At 39.4% G+C, this 22,916-nt stretch overlaps 1 protein-coding gene across 3 annotated transcripts in view; it reads right to left on the reverse strand.

The window, feature by feature from the left end:
• Positions 1-22,916, reverse strand: part of LOC138733792 (zinc finger SWIM domain-containing protein 6-like) — a 167,929-nt gene that overhangs the window by 53,344 nt on the left and 91,669 nt on the right. For all 3 annotated transcript variants that reach the window (XM_069881283.1, XM_069881281.1, XM_069881280.1), the window contains exons 3-4: positions 14,193-14,341; positions 13,550-13,700 (exon numbers count right to left, since the gene is read on the reverse strand). In XM_069881283.1, coding sequence (XP_069737384.1) covers positions 13,550-13,700; positions 14,193-14,341 — 300 coding nt within the window. The remainder of the gene's footprint in view (positions 1-13,549; positions 13,701-14,192; positions 14,342-22,916) is intronic.

A 22,916-nucleotide genomic window follows, 5' to 3' on the forward strand; every position in this document is an offset into this window, starting at 1 on the left:
GTTTATTCAAACCTAGGGAATAACACGTCACAGGCATATCGCATTCTCCACAAGGACAGGAGATAGTAGAACGAGTCCATCAGATGCTGAAGAATATGTTTTTAAAACAAAAAGGGAGAATGAAGGGTGAAACACCCCAGAACAGATCAGGGAAAGCACTGTATGTATTGAATTACTTAAATGTGCAAGAAAATCAGGGAATAGAGCAATCACCTATAGTAAGGCATTTTTCATCTTACAAACAGAGGGTCAGCAGCTCAACAAGGAAGGAGCCAAGGTATTATTAAAATCTTTGGAATCAGGCTGATGGGAAGGACCATACCATTTAATAACATGGGGTCGAGGATATGCTTGTGTCTCCACAGATGATGGCCCACGGTAGGTTCCTGCTCACTGTATTCGGCCTGTTATGGATGGTTCACACAAATGAAGAATGGATAGTTCGACAACCAGAGCAGATACACCTCCTCTAATATATCACGCTCCTTTTCTGTTTCAGCTGCTTTGCCTGCAGGGATTTTTCTAATTTGTGGGGATAGAGCATGGGGGGAATTCCATCAAAACTTAATGGTGGGTCATGTAGCCTTGGGCGGCTTACATTACTAACATCCAACCTTACTATGATTCACAACGAAAAACGAACTAAAAGATATATCCATCAATTTGAGGTTGGCTGTGAGGATACAGTCACCTTTTGGGGACCTGGAGAAATTATAGCATTGGCACCTGGGGTTGCTGCTGTGGCAGCCTTGAAAAAGCTGACAAACTTGGGATGTTGGCTGAGTAAGCAAACCAGTGCTACAATGATTGCACTGAGTGGCTTGTTAACTGATGTTGATAGTGTTAGGCATGCTACATTACAAAATAGAGCTGCAATAGATTTTTTTGTTATTAGCCCAAGGACATGGATGTGAAGACTTTGAGGGAATGTGTTGCATGAATTTATTGGATCACTCGGAATCAATACATAAAAGTATTCAGCTTCTGAAAGATGGGGTGAAGAAATTACAAGTAGATGATGGGTGGAACTGGTTGAATGACTTGTTTAAAGGATGAGGACTGTCATGGTGGTTACTGTCTTCGATAAAATCTGGATTATTGGTTTTGTTTGTCATTGTAATAGTGTTATTGACGTTGCCATGTCTTGCATCTCTGTTGCAAAGGGCCCTGCAGCAGAAGGCACGGGCAATTTTTGTAGCACAAATACAAAAATGGGGAATTGTGGGAAACCTCGGCTGCTCCGAGGGATCGGAATGCGAGCTTAACATTGGCCTTGAACAGATACCCGTGTATCCTTGAAGAAGCTGGAAAGTCCCAAGAAGAGCTGAGTAAACAAGATTAAGAAGCTGCCAGGCCGCAGGTGGAATCATCCAATTATGAAGTTACAGCAGAGAAAGAGTCATCCGATTATGAACTGTTGGTCTTTGGCTAAACCAATCATATATGAATACACAATCCCAGAAAGGGTATAAAAGTCTTGTAAAACCAATAAAGATGTCCTTTTGCTCACAACTTCTACGTGTCGTTGTCCACCCAAACCGTGACACTTTCTAAAACTCCAAAGAGAGTTTTATTTGCCAACATTTTCGATATAAAGTTGGCCCTTAAATATCACCACTGACCTGAAAGCCTACACTGGCCTCAAACAAGAGATTCTCTATTTTCTGCTAAACACACTTACCCCTTACTACAGATAAGGCTTACAAAAAATGAAGGGCAGCTTCTTGCAATTTAATTAGTACTTTGTAATTAATTTGTGGGGAATGTATCTAAGTCCATTTCTAGTAACTTCAGCCTGGAAACTGCTGTTTGCAACAGCCTATACTCAAAAGAAGTTTGTCAAAATACATTCCTGGCATTCTCAAGGAAACTTACCTGTTTGACTAGATTTAATGGTGTCACCAATGCCACCCAGACTATAAACAAATGTCTCATTAAATGAAAAAAATCCAAAAACCCACAAACAACAAACTACAGAGAAAGTGTTTGCGCTTACATATTATGTTTCTCTAACATGGCTCACTTTTTCCTGTCTCCCTTTTTCCAAGCACCAGCTATCTTTTCATACTGGATCTTAGAAGGCTGATACATGCCCCCAAACTAAACCAGAAGTAAAGTTCTGATTTCCCTTGAAACTCCTCACAGCAGTGGCAAAATATCACAAACGTATATGCAAATTTTTCCCCACAGAAGGGAATGAATATTAGAACTGTCATATTGCAGTGAGGAATTGTCTACTTTGGTTCAACACTAAACCTTTCAACCTGGAAAAAAGCCAGCTTTGCATAAACAGACCTTCGGTTCCAATAGCCCTCTTTGTGAAAATGCATGGTTGTCATTCATCTGCAGTTTGCCTCACACCATCAAGAAATAGGTTTACGTTACTGCTTTACACAATGCATGCATGCCTTGTACATACAGGGGAAACATCAGTACTTTTGTATTTCTTGGTAGACATCAATACTTCCGAATTCATGAGGGAGAAAGGAACAGCATGCCTTTAGGATTTAAACATGCACACTGAAAAATGTTAAGAAGTATTCAGACACTGTAAAAGTAGGTGTAATAATGCACATCTTGTGCGTGCATGTATTCACGTAGTCAAAGAAAATGCAAGGAATGCATACAGGCTCTCTCAAGAGATTAAACATTGCTCAGTTTTCACAAATCCCATTATATTTTACTCTTGTCCCAGTAAACTGGAAGGTGGTGGTGGAAAGTTTTAGTGGGGGCTGGGACACTAAGCATGACTGAAGATCCAGCATACAATTCTGTTTGATTATAGTCTTCCCAAGAAATCTGTTTCCTAGAAATATTATGCTACCTTGTCAGGGCTGCTGTGTAGCTAAACTTGGGTCAGTGTTTCCTCATTTACAATACCTGTGTAATCAGTGGCTGAAATTCGGCCTTTGCCTTGTAATTTTACGTTTAATATATTCAAGATCAATCCATTCATTTGCAAAATTAAAATATGCAAAAAATTGATGCACGTTTACATGTCTTTGCTCTTCCCATTAATGCACGTCTCTTTCTTAAAAAACTAAAACCCCAAAAGCTAACAGTTTAGTAACCTTAAATTATTTCAAAGAAAGCGGAGCTAGGTAATTAAGATCACTCCCTTTGTGCAACAGACAACTCAGCCTCAGCACTTGTTGCATACTTGCCACTGTGTCCCATTTGCAACTAATCAATTCTAGTACAAAAGCATTTTCCAGTACTGGAAGTGCCAGAGTAGAAACAATAATAGCAGGCAGAACCTATGACCCCTTTAAAATAGAAGTGTCAGCAAAGGATTTTAAAGTGTTTTACATCTGTTTTTTAAACACACACATTTTGATTGGAACAGTCACTTGGAAACCTCAAAGAAGGTAGCGTATGATATTTATTGCTTCTCAGCAAGGAGGACAAGTGTGTTCAGAATGACTGGCAAAGCCTCCTCCCTCCTCCAGGAACCGAGAGAACTCCATTAGAACAAAGTATAATCAGAAGTCCCACTAGAGAATGCTCCAATAAACAGTTGCTTTTATGGAACAGTGAAGATAAGCAAAGCACTTCAGTGCTGTTCTCTCCTTGATAAGAACCCCAAGGAAAAGTACTCTCAGCATTCAGTTGGATCCAAGTTGCAATTGTTTGCATAAAAAGAATTCCTTAATGCACACTGGTTTCTCTATGCAGCCTTCAGAAAAAAAGAAGTTTTCTATGGATGCTGTGTTTCTTGGAGAACAGAATGTTTCACTTTGCTCTAATTCATTCTATTATCAAATTAAAATTTGTTGTATTGGTCTTGACAAGTGCTTCAGGATGACTGTATTGTGTACAACTGTATAATCCCTCCCCATGCATTTCAAACTAATAGAATAGATGAACTGCAGCACTGATGGCAAGAGGGAATCATAGCCCTTCTGCACATTTAACTTTGAATGTGCATTAGAGGGAGTGGAGGTACAACCCAGGGACAAAAAAAGTGTCTAATTCCCTAAGTTTCCCTTTCTCTCTTGCTGCATACTTCTGCTCCAGGAGTTAAAGGCACACTTATATGCAGCTGAAAGGAAGCAGGTATTTACATTTTGAAATTCTAGTCAAAGCTATTGCCAATCACATGCTCTGATCTGTGTGTCAAGTAACAAAAAAACTCCTGCTCCCATCTTCCTACATTTTTGACTTTTAGCACAATTGAAAAAGGAACTAACTAAGCACTTCTGTAATTTTGCATGAACCTGTTATGGTTTATGCCTTTTTCAGTCTGTTGTAAAAACTGTCGCATCTTTGCAGACACTCTGCATTTTGACTAAAGAGTTTCAAAGAAGAGAAATTTGCTTGAAAGGTGCAGTTTACAGTATCTTAGCCCAATACTACAACCTCCCTAAGAGAGCATTTGGGTATCTGTCACATGCCCATTAGATGACCCTCTGTGTACTTATAGCATCCTATAATCTAATCACCATAGCAAGGCATGGGCTATTAGTCTACAAAGCCAGGGGAAAGTATAAAGCACTTGCAAATGAAACTCACTGATTAACTTCCCTAATTATACACAAAACTGTTCATTCATTTGTTCACAAACAGTCAATTGAAGATAAAAACATTGCTAATAACAGCATAAATAGTACAAAATACTCCTTTATGAATAACTTAATTTGTTTCTTCACAATTTTAAGTAGTTGCCAGCATTTACAGCTAGGTGGTGAACACAAAGTATGCTCCTGCCCAAAACCAAAGACTAGATATTTTATCAAATATTTTAAATGGTAATACATTCTCAGCAGTCACAGTCTATTTTTAGAGACTTTGACAATTTTCAGAATAAAATTAATGTGGCTACTAACTATAAATGCACTACCCTACTTCTATTTAAATCTATCATAGACATAAATTGATTTCTATCAGTTAATTTTCTTAGGATGATGCAAAAGTGAAAAGTTTGTAGAACACAACAACATACTCATAAAAGAAAGGGATGAAAATATACTTCGTTATTTAAGAGTGGAGCAAATGCAAACTTCCCTTGGTGAGAAATGTCAGGAAAAAAGTATGAATGCCACAACTATGTTCACAGAACGTAAATAACCCACTATAAATGTCCAGAACACTACATTCCAATTGTCTAGTCTAATTCCTTCATACTCTAAGATTTCCTGAATTAATTCTGTCTTCAAGTCCAGAAATGATGGTTGAATTTTTACAAAAATCAGCATACTTCAATTTTTATGATTTCCAATACAAGAACCTAGCACATCTCCTGGTTAGCTGATGTACTGCCTGGCTACCATGACTCTAACTTCTAAGCTTATGTGAAAATATCACAAGGCCAATATCATTGATGAAGATATTAAACAGCACTGGTCCCAGTATGGACCCCTGAGGGACATCACTAGTCAGGGATCTCCATCTGGACTTTAAGCAATTGACCACTACTCTCTGAATACGACCATCCAACCAGTTTCTTATCCACCGTACCATCCATCCATTAAATCCATATATCTCCAATTTAGAGAGAAGCATGTTGTGGGGGACCATGTCAAAGGCTTTACAGAAGTCCAGATACATCACGTTAGTTGGCTTTCCCATGTCCACTGCTGTGCTTACCCCATCATAGAAAGCCACTATGTTGGTCATACAGGATTTGCCTCTGGTGAAGCCATGCTGGCTGCCATTAATCACCTCCATGTGCTTTAGCATAGCTTCTAGGAGGATCTGCTCCATGATCTTCCCAGGCACAGAGGTGAGGCTGACAGGCTGGTAGTTCTCAGGTTCATCTTTTCTGCCCTTTTTAAAAATGAGTATAACGTTACCCTTCTTCCAGTCACCAGGCGCTTCTCCTGATTGCTATGACTTTTCAAATATCATGGAGAGTGGCTTGGCAACCACATCTGCCAATTCCCTCAGGACTCTGGGATGCATCTCATCAAGTCCCATAGACTTATATATGTTCAGGTTCCTCAGATGGTCATGAACCTGATCCTCCTCTACAGTGGGAGGTGCTTTACCCCCCTGGTCACCAATGTGCTGTCCCATGACCCAGGAGGGGTGAGGAGAGCAGTTATCAGTGAAGACTGAAACAAAAAATTGTTAAGGACCTCAACCTTCTCCTCGTCTGTTGATATGTGATCACCATTTCCAACCATCAGTGGGGATACATTCTCTTTGACCTTCCTCTTTTGATTGACGTACCTGTAGAAGTCCTTCCTGTTAGTCTTCGCTTCCCTTGCCAAGTTCAGTTCCAGCTGTGCCTTGGCCTTCCTGACTTCATCCCTACACAACTGGGCAGTATCCCCATACACGTCCCAGGTTGCCTGTCCCTGCTTGTACTGCCTGTGCAGTTCCCTCTTCTTCTTTAGTTTAACCTGCAGGTCTTGACTCAGCCATGCTGGTCTCTTCCCTTTCCTGCCTGATGCCCCAGGCGATCCTACTGAGTAATTCCTTAAAGAGTTGGAAGTCTGCTTTCCTGAAATTTAGTGTCCTGACTATACTCCTCACCTGTCCCATATCCCTCTGCACCTTGAACTCCACAAGTGCATGATCACTGCAGCCCAGACTGCCTCCGATCCTAATATCACTGATGAGTTTGCTTGTATTGGTGACCATCAGGTCCAGTATTGCATCTCCTCGGGTGGGGGTCTCTGTCAACTGGACTAAGAAATTATCTTCAATGCACTCCAGGAGTCCCCTGGATTGCCTACAGCTTGCCGTGCTACTTTTCCAGCATATGTCGGGGTGGTTGAATTCCTCTCCATAGATCTATTACTTCTCTTTAGCTCTGGTATTTTATAGACATGGTACGAGAAAGTGAAATAATGGATCAACATTACTGAAGTATTAAAAATAGAGGAAGAAAAAAAATAATGCTAAGTATCAGTTTGGGCTCACAGTAAAACTCTGACCTTAATTCTGTAAGTCATGATTCTACAGTTAGCGCTGCAATGAGTTTTGTACCAATTCCAATACAGAATAATTTTTTAGAACACTTTAGAACATTCATAAGTAAATCAGTTCAACAGCTTAGGAGTAAAAACTTGAAAAACTGTTTTAATGTGGGTACTTGAAGAAATTTGACCCCTACTGTAGAAGTACTTTCTATCCAACTGAACTAAAAGGAAACCCAAACTTTCTGTATGGCATTAAAGACAAACCCCTCAAGCTATGCTTATAGACTAAAGTTAATTACTTTCATAATTATTCCTCATATCTGATAAATGCAGTTTAACCACAGGAAAGAATACCCTCTTTGAAAATAGCTCCCACTTACTGTCATACTCCAGCCACATATACCCTCATTTCAAACACCTTTATGGCTCATGCCAAAAATCTTCTACTGTTTGTAATGAAGGAGGAAGGAAATCATCCTCAAAAAAGATAGTACACATCTTAACACAATGGCAGCCTGGCCTCATTCACCAGGGAAATGAACTTTACAGCAACAATTGAGACACTATAGGGAGATGACAGCAATTTCTTTAAGTTGTCATCCGTAACTCGGGCCTTAGAGCAATAAAACTGTCTTGTGATGTTAACTCAGAAGTACTGTTAATTTAGTGCCTTCAATAGATCCCTTGTCTAAATGCAACATTTAGAATTAAGTTTCAGATGAGGAGCAAAGCATTACTAATAAAAATTTAGGCATGATCCTTCAGGAAATATATTGTACTATTTCTCTGCATGACATGATCTTGTAAAATGATACTTTAATTTTAAATTTTAACACAAAAATATGTCACTATGTCCAGAAAATGTCCAAAATATCAACAAATGTGAACTCGAAGTAGATAATCAGACTGTTCCAAAAGTTAAAAAGCAGCCCACCATAGGTTGAAGTGCTAGTGAAAAACTACTGAGACTAAGACTGTTAGAACTACTAAGGCAAATCATAGAATCCCTAGGTTGGAAAAGACTTTTGAGATCATGAAGTCCAACCATAACTGTCCACTATTAAATCATGTATCTAAGTACTTAATCTACCCGTCCACCACTAAACCATGTCCCCAAGTGCACATCTATAGTCTTCTAAACACATCCAGGGATGGTGACTCAACCACCTCTCTGGGCAGCCTCTGCCAGTGCCTGAGAACACTTTCAGTGAAGAAAATTTTCCTAATGTCCAATCTGAATCTCCCCTGGTGCAACTTGAGGCCATTCCCTTTCATTCTATTACCTGCCACTTGGGTGAAGAGACCAACACCCACCTCTCCACAATCTCCTTTCAAGTAGTTGTAGACAGTGATAAGGTCTCCCCTCAGCCTCCTCTTCTTCAGGCTAAACAACCCCAGTTCCCTCAGCTGCTCCTCACAAGACTTTTTCTCCAGCCCCTTCACCAGCTTCGTTGCTCTTCTCTGGACATGCTCCAGGACCTCAATGTCTTTCTTGTAGTGAGGGTCCAAAAACTGAACATGGGATTCAAGGTGCAGCCTCACCAGTGCAGAGTACAGGGGCAAAATCACTTCCCTGGTCCTGCTGGCCATGATGTTTCTGATACAAGCCAAGATGCTATTTGCCTTCTTGGCCAACTGGGCACACTGCTGGCTCGTGCTCAGTCAGCTGTCAACCAACACACCCAGGTCCTTCTCTGCCACTCAGGAAATACCTTTAAAAACAAGTTATTTAGTGTGCATAACAAAGGATTGTAAGGACATCACCCAGAAAAGCTTTATCCCGTGAATGAGGCTCATGGCAAGCAATATCATGAGAGGTTCCTACACTTAAAAACTTTAGATATCAACAAGTGGTTGAGATAGACAGAAGCTTATGCATTAATATGTGGAGAGTACCCAGCTGGAAGTACAAAATATCTTTTAAGTTCTCCTCAACTTCATGAAGTATGAGAACCAACAGAAATCAGGATCAACATGAGGAAAACCCAGAACAAGTTTGCTCGCAAGAGCTCTCTGGATATACCCTGTTCCATATGTGTATTGGCTCTGGCTGAGATGGAGTTAATTTTCCCCATAGCAGCCTTCAGAGTGCTGTGCTGTGTACTGGTAGCTAGAAAGGTGTTGATAACACATCAGGGTTTGGGCTACTGTTGATGGGGAGTATAAATCTTTTGGTTTTCCTTTGCTCCTACACATGATCTCTACTTTTCTTTATTAAACTGTCTTTATCTTGACCCATGAGTTCTTTTCCATCTTATTTTCTCCCCCACCCTGCTGAGGAGAGGAGTGATAGAGTGGCGTGATAAGCACCTGGCAACCAGCCAAATCAACCCACCATACCATGACATACCCATCATATTTTTGTTCCATAAAACACTAATCCTTGACTCACAAAACAGCTGTCTTCCCCCTTAAATTGTTAAATATAAAAATGAAGGAAATCTACTAAAATGTTTGTTTTGAAACATGCAAATTATGTGAAGTTTCTTCACCGCAAAGGCAAGCAAGAAGATGTAAAGATATTGAAAATGATAGTTCACTAAAAAATATCTGATCCTGTAATCTACGAGTTGACAAGCTGCTGGGCTCCCTTACTCCACCAAGCGGTAGATACTTGTCTTAGATTCTTCTACTTGACTGCTTTCATCAGGTTAAACATCTGGGATTTAATTTAATGGTTTGAGCTTTATTAAGCTGACACAAGAGCAGCCCTGCTTTGATAAGAGTAGCTGCTCCAATTACAGCTTGGTTTAAGGTTGACAAGTATCATGATTCATTCATGGCACATAAGAAGCAATAAAAGGTTGTTTTGCATTACAGCTTTAAAAATGTGGGCACTTTTTTCATTTAATTTGTCACTTAGCTTTTGCTAAGAGGACACTTAAATTGCAGTAAAAGGCAAATGGGGCTTTTAGTTTAAATGTAACCCCCATATTTAAATGATCTGTAATGGCACAGTGTTCAAGTGGGAACACTATTTTTTCACAGTGATATGTGACATCTGTATTCAGGTCCTGTATTATCCATGTGGTTAAAGGGCTTCCAATTTCATTTCACAGCCAGACGCCTGCAGAAAACACCAGTTAACTTGCAGAACCCATTTAAACTAAACTCCGCCTCTTCTCAATGCCTGGCATCTGGCAGTGCTCATCGTTTGATTCCAAAGCAGAATTCCAATTCCCCCCCTCCCTGTGCTGGGGCACAGTGTCAAATTTTCCCCTTTTATTAAGGAAAGTTTTCCCTTTCATGGTGAACAAGAAACTTTTACTTAATTTTTGATGGATGAATATTAACAAATTACTGCTGTAGTAAGATCACATGGACCATTTCCCCCTCCCCTAGAGTGCAAAGAAGGTTAGCTGACTTTTTCTTCAAATCAGAGATCTCGGTTTAACAGGCATCAGCAGATATTTACTGTGCATTTCCATATTCCTCCATTTTACCAACACAATTTCATTAGAAAGACAAACCAAGGGGCTTCAGATAGTTAACCATTCTGATATGTTGAAGTCTTCAACCATGGTCACCGAGAGTTAAACACAAACATCAGCATGTAAAACTTACCTATCTAGGTACCATTTAAACAGCAACAATATGAAGAATTCCAGCTCCACTCTAAACTCTGGAAAGTACATTCATGTATTACTGTGGCAAGTTGGAATTGTTCACCAGTGCATCACTGAAACTGCATCTAAATTCTTCTAACATGAGAAGTACATGAGGAAGTCTTATAGCTTTGACCTGTAATCTTAATCTTTCCAATACTCCATCTTTGGAGCATTTAGCTCAACCTATTATTTGATGTGCAACAGGGGAATCTGCTGAGCATAATTATATTCATTCTCCTGATCTAGAGGCTTTAAAACACAACAAAAGAGCCTTACATATAATTAGCTAGTTCCCTTGAGGCCTTTGAATGATAAATTGCTTACAGAATTAGGACTTTGTAGTAGAAAATCGCCAGGCTCATATTTGGATGAGAAGTATTTAATTTTGTTTTTTAAATCAGCACCTTCAGACATACAAACCCAATCTGATTTCTGTCAAAGTCAACACAATTTACCATAAACTTCAGCGGGAACTCTGATCAGAGCCCAACGTGTCCTTCCAGTATCCTTGGCCAATGCCAGGCAGGAAGCATCAGTTAAGTTCTAATGAAAGGCTCAAGTGACCCAGTCAACGAGTAAAGCTCAAGTTATTTATGTATGCTTAAAAACCTATGACAAAATGGAACTGACAAAGTGACCATAAGCTAAGCGATTGGCAGACAGCATACCAGGGCAAGCAAGCAAGTCTTTATAAAGCAGCGCCTATATTTACATACTTTAAATGTCTTAAAAATCTTCAATTTGCTACCAAGGTCATACTGAGATTTCTTTTTTATTTTGTTTACTGCTGCTTCTATGATACACTGTGCTGAGTGAGGAGCTGCTAAACTCTTAGCATAGATGAGCAGTTTGTTATAAACTGATACCCTTTTAAAAACAAACAAACTTGGACTGTATACCTAACAGAGGGTGGCCTGCAGCCATGGATTGCTAACCCTCTTTGCCTGAGAGGAGTTGGTCAGCATTCACACTTCTAGCAAATGTTTAGCATTATGTTAAGCCTTTAATTGAAGAGACAGATCTACTTCTGCTTTGTGAGCCATAAACACCATTTGCTATAGCATTCTAGATCACAATTTGAGGATCATTGTGCTAGAGGTCTATGTTACTGCTGGTTTGTGGTGGTTTTTTTACATATTTCTTATTTACACCAAGATTTTGCTGCTTTTGCTTTGTCCACAAAATTAATGCTGCAAACGCCTACAGTGGGATTGATTATACCAGTATTAAATGAGTTGGAGTGCAGACAACTTTCAGGGTTTTCAGATATGTGATCTGAGGCTGTGAGCAGTGCAGGTGAGAACATCATTCTGTCATTTGTATGTGGTTCCTATGGAGTGAGTTGGAAGTTGTTTAGCCACAGGGATAGCAGTGAAACTCTGAGGGACCCATGAGTCCAGATGTTATACGGCTGTTGGGCAGGGGAGTGCTTGGACCATAATGTTAAGTGGTTGCTTCTGAGAAGCAGTGATACAGACCTATCATGTATTTTGGCTTGAGAGGTTAGTGAAGGCCTGTCTAATGAATGTAATTAGTTGAACAGTTCTCAGACTTGAAGTTTTGGGCTGCTGAAGGAACTCCTGGAAGAATATTTTCTTTAAATGTGACTGCTAAATTCATAGAGTTGGGACGAATAAATCTTGTGGTTCAAGTCACTAGTGATGGTATCAGTACAGCATGCACAATTCTTGGACATGTGCCAGCAGTAGTGAACTTTCAAGTTGTTGGTGGAGTGTGTGCATGGAGTTATTTATCGCTACTTCCACTCTCTTGCATGCAAAAGTCACAAAATATCAGCAGTTTTTTGTGATTGGTCCTCTGTTAGTGTTTGGGTGTGGTAGTAATGCTAAATTTATTATAGGTGGCAGCCCTCTCAAAACATAAGCTATTTTATACCCTGTGCGTTCATTACATACAGTAAACGTGCTGCTTGTGTTAATCTCACTTTACACAGTGATAATGTGTTTGCCAAGTAATATAGCAGTCTGAAAGAATCTTAGCTGGTAGGTCTGCAAGTTAATTTAAATGACTGTTAAAGATAGAGGGTGTGATTCTGATTGCCAGCCTAAAGTTATGTAGGAGGAGATTACCCATATAGGTCTTGCTCACTGAAGACTCCCCAGCTCTCAGAACAAGCTATTTCATTTTTCTTTCTCTATAAATAACCTCATCTTCTGATCTCTTCTTCTGGGACTGTAAAACAGCTCCTGAGGTTTGGTTGGGTTTTTGGTGATTTTTTTTTTTAATAGGAGTATTAAGACTATTTTTGTAAACTACTTGAAAAAAGGTTGGTAGAAGATGTGATAGCAAAACTAACAAAGATTGCTTTGAACATTGGCAGCATCATATGCGGCCATGTGTCAACTCGGCAGGGAACTATTTTGAAGGTGATTGTAGTTGATTTTCTTAATTTGTTAAAACGAGCAGGCACAGTCTCTTTTATTTGTGTTGGACCTCGTACACATTGATCCCTTCACTCATATGCCTAGTGAATTCTCTTTTAGAGAAACAAATTCAATTTACCACTGTATTTTAAATCATTCTAGTTGTCTTTTATCGCTGTTATCTTCTATATGCTTACATACCAACTGGTTAGTAGTTTGATCCCACACCTTACATTTAGGAAAGCAATGCTGGTGTAATGGACTTCTGCTTTCCTTTGTTGCTATCTTCTCCTACTCAATGAATCTTCTCTCTTTGCCTTTTATTTCTCTCTAGTTGTGAATCAATTTCTTCCTTAACCTTTCCAGTTTAGCACTAGTCATTTATATACATACCCTCAGTTGTGTAGCTATGTTTCCACTTTTTGCTTTATTCTTTTTAGATCCTCAGCTACCTACAAGCTGATGCAATCATACCTGTTTCATATCATGTTTCCTCTCTGTATTTTTGACTGTAATTATCTCATGCAGCAGATCAAAAATTCAATTGCACCCAATCTTAACTGAATAAGCAAACCTGCAGAAAACTCTGGCTTTACCTAGTAGCACAATAGTTTCGTATCATCCAAAATATGTTATTGTTTCTTCATTATACACATGAACATCTAAATGATTTTGAAGTCTGTGCATTTACCTAGTTCATCCCAGAGCTGCCTATACTTGTCAGTCATTGAAGTTCCTTGTTGTCTCCAAAGCGACAGACGAGGGTCAGCCATGAACTGTTCTGTTATCAATGTCAACATGCGAGCTCCATTTGAATCTCTCATCTTTAGCATCTCTCGCACCTAGGAAATGAGTCTTTTAATAGAAACTTGAAAAAAACCAAACCAAAGTACAGACAATATGCTACAGTGTTAAACATTCCATCTCTGTTAAATAAGAAATATCATTTATATATCTGATGTGAAGTTTTTAAGTAAAAAAAAAATAGTCTGCATTCCAATTTTTTACAATAATTTTTAGTTTCAGTATCCCATTGCAATTCTGCAAACACACTTCTTCCACAAGTAATCCACAGATGTATTATGCAAGCTGCTGCAAGACCATAATTTCTATAGGTTTCTCCAAGATTTTGAGGGTAGAAAGAAAACAGCAAAGATGCAGACAGTCTAAATACTACTTCATATCCTTAAACTGATCAAGACACATAAGATTGCGTTCTATTGCATTATTAAGTTGCCGTCATGTTCTCAAGGCTTTGTCTTGTTTCAGAACAACAGGGCTTTGAGACTGGGGGAGTGGAGGAAAAGAGGGAAGGTTTAGAATATTCAACATACCTTTGCAAAAAGCAAATTTAGCTGCTTCCCTGACCCGTGGTATCCACCCTGGGAGAGGAAGAGTTTAACCTGTTCTTGGACCTGTTCCTCATCCAAATGCCAGCAGTTTTCATCATCTATGCTAGCACCTGCTGTTGGGTCAGGAGCACCTACAAACAGCAAGAAAAGAAATCATTACAGTCTACATAAAGAAGAGAGGCTTGTGGCTCCAGGAAAAAGGAGTACTGCAGAAGTTTTTGGATTTATGTATTTTCCCATTTTGGGTGCATTGGCTTTAATCTAAAAGGTCTTTAAAATAGACCCAAATTTCTCCTCAGTAGTTTTAAGCACTTAGAAATGACAGCTGATGAAAAGGTATTTAAATAAACAATATTTTATAATAAAACATTAAGATCAAGGTGAACTTTTCCCTCCCACCTCAGTAGCTATTTTATAATGCTTTTACAAAGAAAATTACACTTTACATAGTATTTCAACAACTGCAACGTTAAAACCACTCTTCCCAAAACACCTGTGTAATTTTTGTACCTTCGGCAATCTTGCTCAGATTTAAGTGACTGCTTGTGAACACTGCTATTGATGAATATGAGGAAAATGATTACCTCAGTGCCTCTGAACTGTGATGGCTCTGCAAAGCTAAACAAAGTAAAAAAAAACAAAAATCCCCAAACAAATCAAACTCTTTAATCACTAAAGGTATTTCCATCATAAATAAGAGTTACAGCTGTGTAAGACTGCGGCACTTCTGAAGGAACATTTTTATACAGGCAACGTCATACGCACAGTCATTTCAGAGCAACTCTACCTGAATTAGTCTAGTGCCAACTAAAGTGACTGGATTTATGTTAGGCAGTGCTTTGGTCACAGGTTGCTATAACTCAAATTTTGCAGTCGAGATCAGCGATTTTCTACTTGTGGTCTCTTTTAAAGGCCGACAAAAGTAAAACAAGTTCTTAGACTATCTAACAATCTACCTACATATTTCTGAAGAAGCCTGCACCTTCACTGGATATTTTTTTAAAGGTATTCAAACTGTGAAACAGTTAAAAAGCACTTATCTAGACTGTCAGGGAAACAACTCAGGGTAGTGCATCACCATCCTAGATGTAAGGTATTTTAAACATGCCCAAGACTCAAGTTAACATAACATTTTGATTTTGGACTTGTCATGACTGTGACTGTGTAATCTCTCTCTGTAAGGTTTTGAGATGATGTTAGAAATTGAATCACATAACACAATCTTATCACTTTTAAATCCCAGACCATGTTAAATTTTAAATCAGCAGCTAAATTTAAAATCCCATATCACATACTCAATACTAATAGAAGGATAGGCAGGGAAGGAAAATTACATGGTCAGATTTGTAAAAACTTGCTTTCAAAGAAGTCCTGAAAACTCAAAAAGCAAAGATAGCTACAACTCTTCAGTTGTATAGGAATTGAAAGACATACAGAAACATTGATTCTATTGATTTAAGCCTTTATTTCACAATTGCAGCTCTGCCATTTAGATGAATCTTTAAAGCAGTTGAAGGGAATGCTAGAATCTTTATTCAATGAAAATACAATCAGAAGATTTAAAGGGTCACAGGGATGTCTTGTCTACTAGTTGCTGAGACTCAAAAGAAGTCTCCCAGCTCAACGACTTTGTAAACAGCCACCAACTTCAGAGTCCATAGCTATGAATTCAACACTGCTGTCCATATATATTTAGATTAATAAGAAATCATAGAATCATAAAATCATAGGATAGTTTGGGTTGGAAGGGACTTTAAAGATCATATAGTTCCAACCCCCCTGCCATGGGCAGGGACATCCTACTAGGTCAGGCTGCCCAAGGCCCCATCCAACCTGGCTGTGAACACCTCCAGGCATGGGGCATCCACAACTTACCTGGGCAACCTGTTCCAGTGCCCACCTCACCACTATCATGGTGAAGAAATTCTTCCTTATGTCTAGCCTAAATCTGCCCCTCTCCAGTTTACAGAATCACAGAATCACTAGGTTGGAAAACACCCACAGGATCATCCAGTCCAACCATTCCTATCAACCACTAAACCATGCCCCTCAGCACCTCATCCATCCATCTTTTAAATACCTCCAGGGATGGTGACTCAACCACCTCCCTGGGCAGCCTGTTCCAGTGACCGATGACCCCGTCTAAGAAATTTTTTTTTCTGATGTCCAGCCTGAATCTCCCCTGGTGGAGCTTGAGGCCATTCCCCCTTGTCTTGTCCCCTGTCACTTGGGAGAAGAGGCCAGCTCCCTCCTCTCCACAACCTCCTTTCAGGTAGTTGTAGAGAGCAATAAGGTCTCCCCTCAGCCTCCTCTTCTCCAGGCTAAACAACCCCAGCTCCCTCAGCTGCTCCTCGTGAGACTTGTTCTCCAGCCCCTTCACCAGCTTCGTTGCTCTTCTCTGGACTCGCTCCAGAGTCTCAACATCCTTCCTGAGGTGAGGGACCCGTTCCCCCTCGTCCTATTACTACAGCTTTGTGAGCAGTCCCTCTCTAGCTTTCTTGTAGGCCCCTTTCAGGTACTGGAAGGTTGCTATAAGAATTCCTTGGAGCCTTCTCTTCTCCAGGCTGAACAAGCCCAACTCTCAGCCTGTCCTTGTATGGGAGGTGCTCCAGTCCTCGGATCATCTTTGTAGCCCTGTTCTGGACCTGTTTCAACAGTTCCATATCCTTCTTATGTTGAGGATTCCAGAACTGGACACAGTATTCCAGATGAGGTCTCACGAGAGAGGAATAGAAGAGTAGAATCACCTCCCTCAACCTGCTGACCACGCTTCTTTTGATGCAGCCCAGGATGCGGTTGGCCTTCTGGGCTGTAAGCGCACATTGCTGGCTCATGTCAAGCTTCCCATCAATCAGCACCCCCAAGTCTTTCTCTGCAGGGCCACTCTGAATCACATCATCCCCCATCCAGTACTGAAACGGCGGATTGCCCTGACCTAGGTGTAGGATCTTGCACTTGGCCTTGTTGAACCTCATGAGGTTCTCACAGGCCCATTTCTCCACCCTGTCCAGGCCCCTCTGGATGACATCCCATCCTTCTGGTGTGGCAACTACACCACTCAGCTTGATGTCATCTGCAGACTCGCTGAGTGTGCACTCAATCTTACTGTCAATATCATTGATGAAAATATTAAACAGCACTGGTCCCAGTACGGGCCCTTGACGGACACCACTAGTCACAGATCTCCATCTGGACTTCACGCCGTTGACCACTACTCTCTGAATACGACCATCCAACCAGTTTCTTATCCACCAAACTGTTCATCCATCAGATCCATAACTCTCCAATTTAGAGAGAAGCATGTTGTGGGGAACCATGTCAAAGGCTTTACAGAAGTCTAGATAGATCACATTCGTCGGTTTTCCCATGTCCACTGCTACGGTTACCCCATCATAGAAAGCCAGTAAGTTGGTCATACAGGATTTGTCCCTGGTGAAGCCATGCTGGCTGCCATTAATCACCTCCCTGTCCTCCATGTGCTTTAGCATAGCTTCTAGGAGGATCTGTTCCATAATCCTCCCAGGCACAGAGGTGAGGCTGACAGGTCAGTAGTTCCCAGGGTTGTCTTTTCTGCCCTTTTTAAAAATGGGTACAATATTACCCTTCTTCCAGTCACCAGGGATTTCTCTTGATTGGCATGACTTTTCAAATATCACAGAGAGAAATTATGTCTTTGAAGATGTGAAAGAACTCTCCTGCCTTCCACAGGAACCATAAGAGTGTTTCAGAAGACAGGAACTAAGCCCAAGACAGCACAAAAACCAAGAAGTGAAAAGCTTCCTCTTCTGCAAGTGCTTCTATAGTAGTTTTTTTAACAACAATATTAGTTTTAAGGGGGTTTCAATGCAGTCAGCTACACGAAACACATTCTGATAAGTCTTCAGTTGCAAAGAACAAGATAAAAAAGGAAATTAAGCCACACGAGAACAAGTAGTGCAGCTGTTGAACAGATCCAGGTTTGCAGTATCACCTTGCAAATAGTTTAAATATTTCATTGCTCTAAAACACAGAGAAAAGACCTGTGAAAAGGAACTATATAAAAGCACCAATATACAAACCACACATATTTATCCCTCACTTCAGTGAAGATTTATCTTTAAATGATTGTGGTATGGCTACTTTTAAGTTGTATTAAAAATAGCTTAAGATTCCTCAGCTAAGCTTCCCTATTTAGGGAAAAAACCAAAATTCCTTCTATAACTCTTTACATTTTATTGAAAGCTCATCAGTCAGTTTGTGCTAGAAGGTTTAATTTCAACACAGCTACTGCATATTCTTTAAACAGGGTTCCTTTACAGGAACAAGGGCACCTGCTGCTCCATGCCAGCAGCAGTACCCCCACCAAGGCCTCCTCCCAGCAGAATTCCAAATATACCTTCCCTTGGGGCTTAGCATTGCTATACTTACACTGGTGCTGTTTTCATGCCAGTGAGTTAGAAGACTATAAAAGCTGAGGGTCTGAGCTCTACGATGCTGTTCAGCACAGTACTACAGATACTTCTGACAGAGCAATTTTTCCTCACAAAATCGTATATAGGCTATACTGTTTGATCTAGATTTTTAATCAGGATGTATAAAGAAATTTTCTAGTATACATGTAACCAGCACCAGCTACAGTTGTAATTCACTGATCTTTCAACACCATTGGCAGTCTTCAGCAATAGCCATGGACTAACAAGGCATAGAGATGGTGTCCCCAGTCAAACACAAGTCCAAACCTCCTTAGCAACCCTGGCAGCAGCCGGGCCTCCTGGCAGTGCTGCCAGGGAAGCCTCAGCTTCCACTGCCCACATCAGTCTTGTTTTGGGGTTGAGACACGGCCATCTCTACGTTGCTCAACCAGGCACTTTTCAAGATCACTGCACTCACTTACAGTGAAGTGAACACTGATTGACCTAGTCTGCTTCTTCTCCCACTAGCGCACACATCACTTAAGCAACAAACAGGATTTCTACACTGACATTTTTCTTCTGAAGACGTGGGACCAGGAAAGTAGACAAGAAACTGTCTGAACAAGAAACAGGACTGCAGGTGGGAGCTGCCTTAGGAGCTGCAAGATGAAGCCCTAGCAATAGCTGGCAAGAAGGCTCAGGCTCAACATCAGGTAGATCTGAAGGGTCAACCCAAAGGCAGCGGTTTTGTTTGGAGTGCAGCGTGGCCACAAACAGGCACTGGGAGGCTTTGGCAGATGGACAATTTGGCCACAGAGAGGAACATGGGCAGCCCTGAATGCAATGCAGTTTGGTACCAAGACCAAATCCGTTTCCCTACTTGTAAACTGGGGATAAGTATTACTTATGCACTTTAGAGGGGTGTCATGAGGATAAATTAGTTCCTATTTGAACTATGGAAGTGAAACTCCCTATATAATTATAGTAAATGTTAAATCCTATAATTAAACTATGTCAGTCTATAGACACTAACATACTAATCTCTCTCTCTCACCAACCTCTGGCTTTGTTAAATTCTGTCATGACTGCTCTTTAAAATAGGTTTTAAGTCATGTACTTACAGTTAAATACAATAAACAAAGTATTTACACTCAGTATATAGATAGGGCCATACATACATACTCATGCTCTTTTACTAAAATTACTAAATTGCAATCTTAGCAATCAAAGCAGGAACACTGTGAACAATTGTTTGTAACACTGAACATCCAAATAAAAATGGAAAACAGGGCAAGAGTCTTTTATATTTATAGGCATAATAGGTTACATGTAAAATATAATCAACTCTCAAGTTCTAAACAGCAGCATTTAAACAAATTAAACACTTAAATCATTTACACAGCAATTTTAAGAGCAACTGCTTTCAAAATGAGCAACCAGCGTTGCTGAACTGGTGTCATATATGGAGAACTTAACAACCTCGAAAAGTAAATAGAAACAAAACAAGGGGCCTTGACTAAAACAGGCTAAGAATAGCCTATATTGCAAACTACTCAGGAGCAGATTAACAGCACATTTTGGTTAAAATAGCAACAGAATGTAGCATCTTCAAGGTAAACTGCTTCCCTGATTCTTATTTCTGAAGTATCATAAGAGTTGTTTTAATCTTCAAATGAAACCATGCCAAATTACTCACTCAGCCATACTGAATTTTTTAACTTAAATTAAAAAGATTTTTATAAAATTATGTATACAAATGAACTGTGGATTGGTTAATTTTTAGTAAATGTCATCCCATGGCAGCATTAAAGGAGAAGATGTGGAAAAACAATTACAAATAAAAAGCATGAATACTATGCAAATATTGAATAGTTCCACCTAGAAATCAATACTACTGTATGCTGATTCACAACAGAATAGTAATTGATTTTATAGACTTAGTGTGCTAAGAATTATTCTAAACAGTAATGATTAAGTAACAAAGACCATAAAATTAATATTTTGAAAATATTATGTCTTTGATTCTCCAAAAGATTCAAAATTTAGACATAAGCCATTTCATCTTGTATTTAATTTCATAACTCTTGGATGGAATAACACCTGTTCAGCAGTGTGCAACATCAGAGATAAACAGCAACAGCTAAGAAGCAGACAGTGCTAACAACAGGAAATGTAAAGACAGTACAGGCTACGCTAAGTTACTGAGGAAAGTTAATAAACCCTCAACAAATTTTTAACTCAACTCCCCCAGAATTCTTTCCCTTCTATCTGTACATACATCAAAATGCATAAAACCTATCTGCTGACAATATCTAACGTCTCCTGCTAAAATCCAAGTCTCTCAAACATTATATAACAATAAGATTCAGTCTACTTGTGTGGCAGATAAAAGAACTTCTCTATCAGTACAGACTAGCATGTAGTGGTTTCATTTTAAGTTATTTTTACATTCTATGTCTCAACCCAAAAGCTCACTATTTATTTTCAATATAACAAGTTTCATTTTAATGTTTAATGTATCTCCAAAAACCTTTCCTAAAAATCTGAATTTCATAAAATATTTTCTCATATTGTTTTGCAGATATCAATCTTTCATCTTATGTCGTATTACTTATTTACCTCTGACTTGTGTTTCTGAAATTTCTCTAGTTTTGATTAGCCTTGTTTTTACTTCCTTCTCAAATCCAATTTGCTAAACAACTCTCATACTAAGCATTGGAACACTTTTATCCTTCTTGAAAAGGAAACCCACCTACCACTTGCCGTTAGTCTCCTGCAACTAGTCTTTCAATCAATTTTATTAGTTTAAGCAGGGCCATATGAAAAACTCCATTTTTAAAAATATATTTTATCTTCTTTAACATTAAGTGTTCCCTTTTCTAGTAGATTGGCAATACATGTATTCTGTTGTTCAGCCCTACCCTACAATTTCCCACTAAAACTCTCATCATTTCAGCTAATTACACTAGGTTCAGATTAACACATATTAATCAATATCTCCAAATTGCTCTTTAGAACTTACAATCTAGGAACTGCACTAAATATTCTGAAACTTTCTTTTAAAGCAAATCTGATTTTTTTTGACAGATATTTTCTTCTCGAATGCTTTCACCAGCGCTCCTAATGTACATTACAGATTAATGTTTGCAGAGGATGTATCTAGATCTGCCTGGAAAAATAGAGAAACAACTACCCAGGCACCTCTGCTTCTGAGAAGAGAGATGTACATAAATCCCTTTCTCCCAGTTCTTCCCTGTTAAATTTGAGTTCACCTGCATGTAGTTTTGTATCTAATCAGAGAATGGGAGGAAGTATGTAGACATCCACATGTTTTTTTAAAAAGAAATAATAACAGCAGCACTAAACACTCAGGAAAGAAATAGTATACCTTAAAAGGAAAAAATGAAATTGGCTTGCTAGGCTGTCCTTATACCAATAAAAGGCAGGCTCTTTTTCAATATGCACAATGACAAATTAATGCTAATATGAGATTAACATGCAAACAGATCTCCCCCCCAGTCTTGCAATTACTTTCCTATTTCTACACAAATTCTCAGAAATGTAGTTTGATATTGTAAACAATTTAAGTGAAAGTTTCATATCAAAGACAAGACAGATCCACAGATGACAAATGCGGCTGATAATCCATCGTCCTGACTGTTCTCTTCCTAGTGTTACACATCTGTCAGCTTCCTCCGCTGTAACAGTACAAAAGTTAATAACTAAGAAAAAGCCTCAACTAAGCAGGATCTAAATCTACATCCAGCTTTCTGAGTCAGCAGCATCCCCAACCTGATGTGAAACCAGTTATGCAGCACAGACTTTAGGATATCAGTATGAATATCTACTCTTTTCTTCAGTACAGAAAATTAGACCCCACAGATTAGACAGATCTGAAATTATCAGGAACGTGTATAGTTATAGCACTGTTACATGAGAAAATCAGAATACAACAAATCTTCTCAAATGCAAGAGGTGCCTTTGTGCCTCAAAAACATGCAAAAATCCTCTTGTAATATAATCACCACTAAGTGAAAATCAGCACTGCAAATACGGAAAGGATTTCTAATAAATCACTTGGCTTTCCTGAAGAAGTTGGTGAATAGACAAAACGTTCCTGTGCTTCTAACAGCATCCCCTTATTTTTTTCCTGCAGTGAGGCTCAGTCACAAAGCAAGAAAGGATATTGCATTACTTTTATACACTGAGGAACTTGAAAAGATTTGTCATTTCAAAACTGGTGTCATCGGTGTAAGTCAGTTCACTAGTTCACCCAGTAACCTCCTTCACAAGTAAGGTGGCCAAAGCCAGTCAT

This window comes from Phaenicophaeus curvirostris (assembly GCF_032191515.1).
Source record: "Phaenicophaeus curvirostris isolate KB17595 chromosome W unlocalized genomic scaffold, BPBGC_Pcur_1.0 scaffold_34, whole genome shotgun sequence".
Lineage (NCBI taxonomy): Eukaryota > Metazoa > Chordata > Aves > Cuculiformes > Cuculidae > Phaenicophaeus > Phaenicophaeus curvirostris.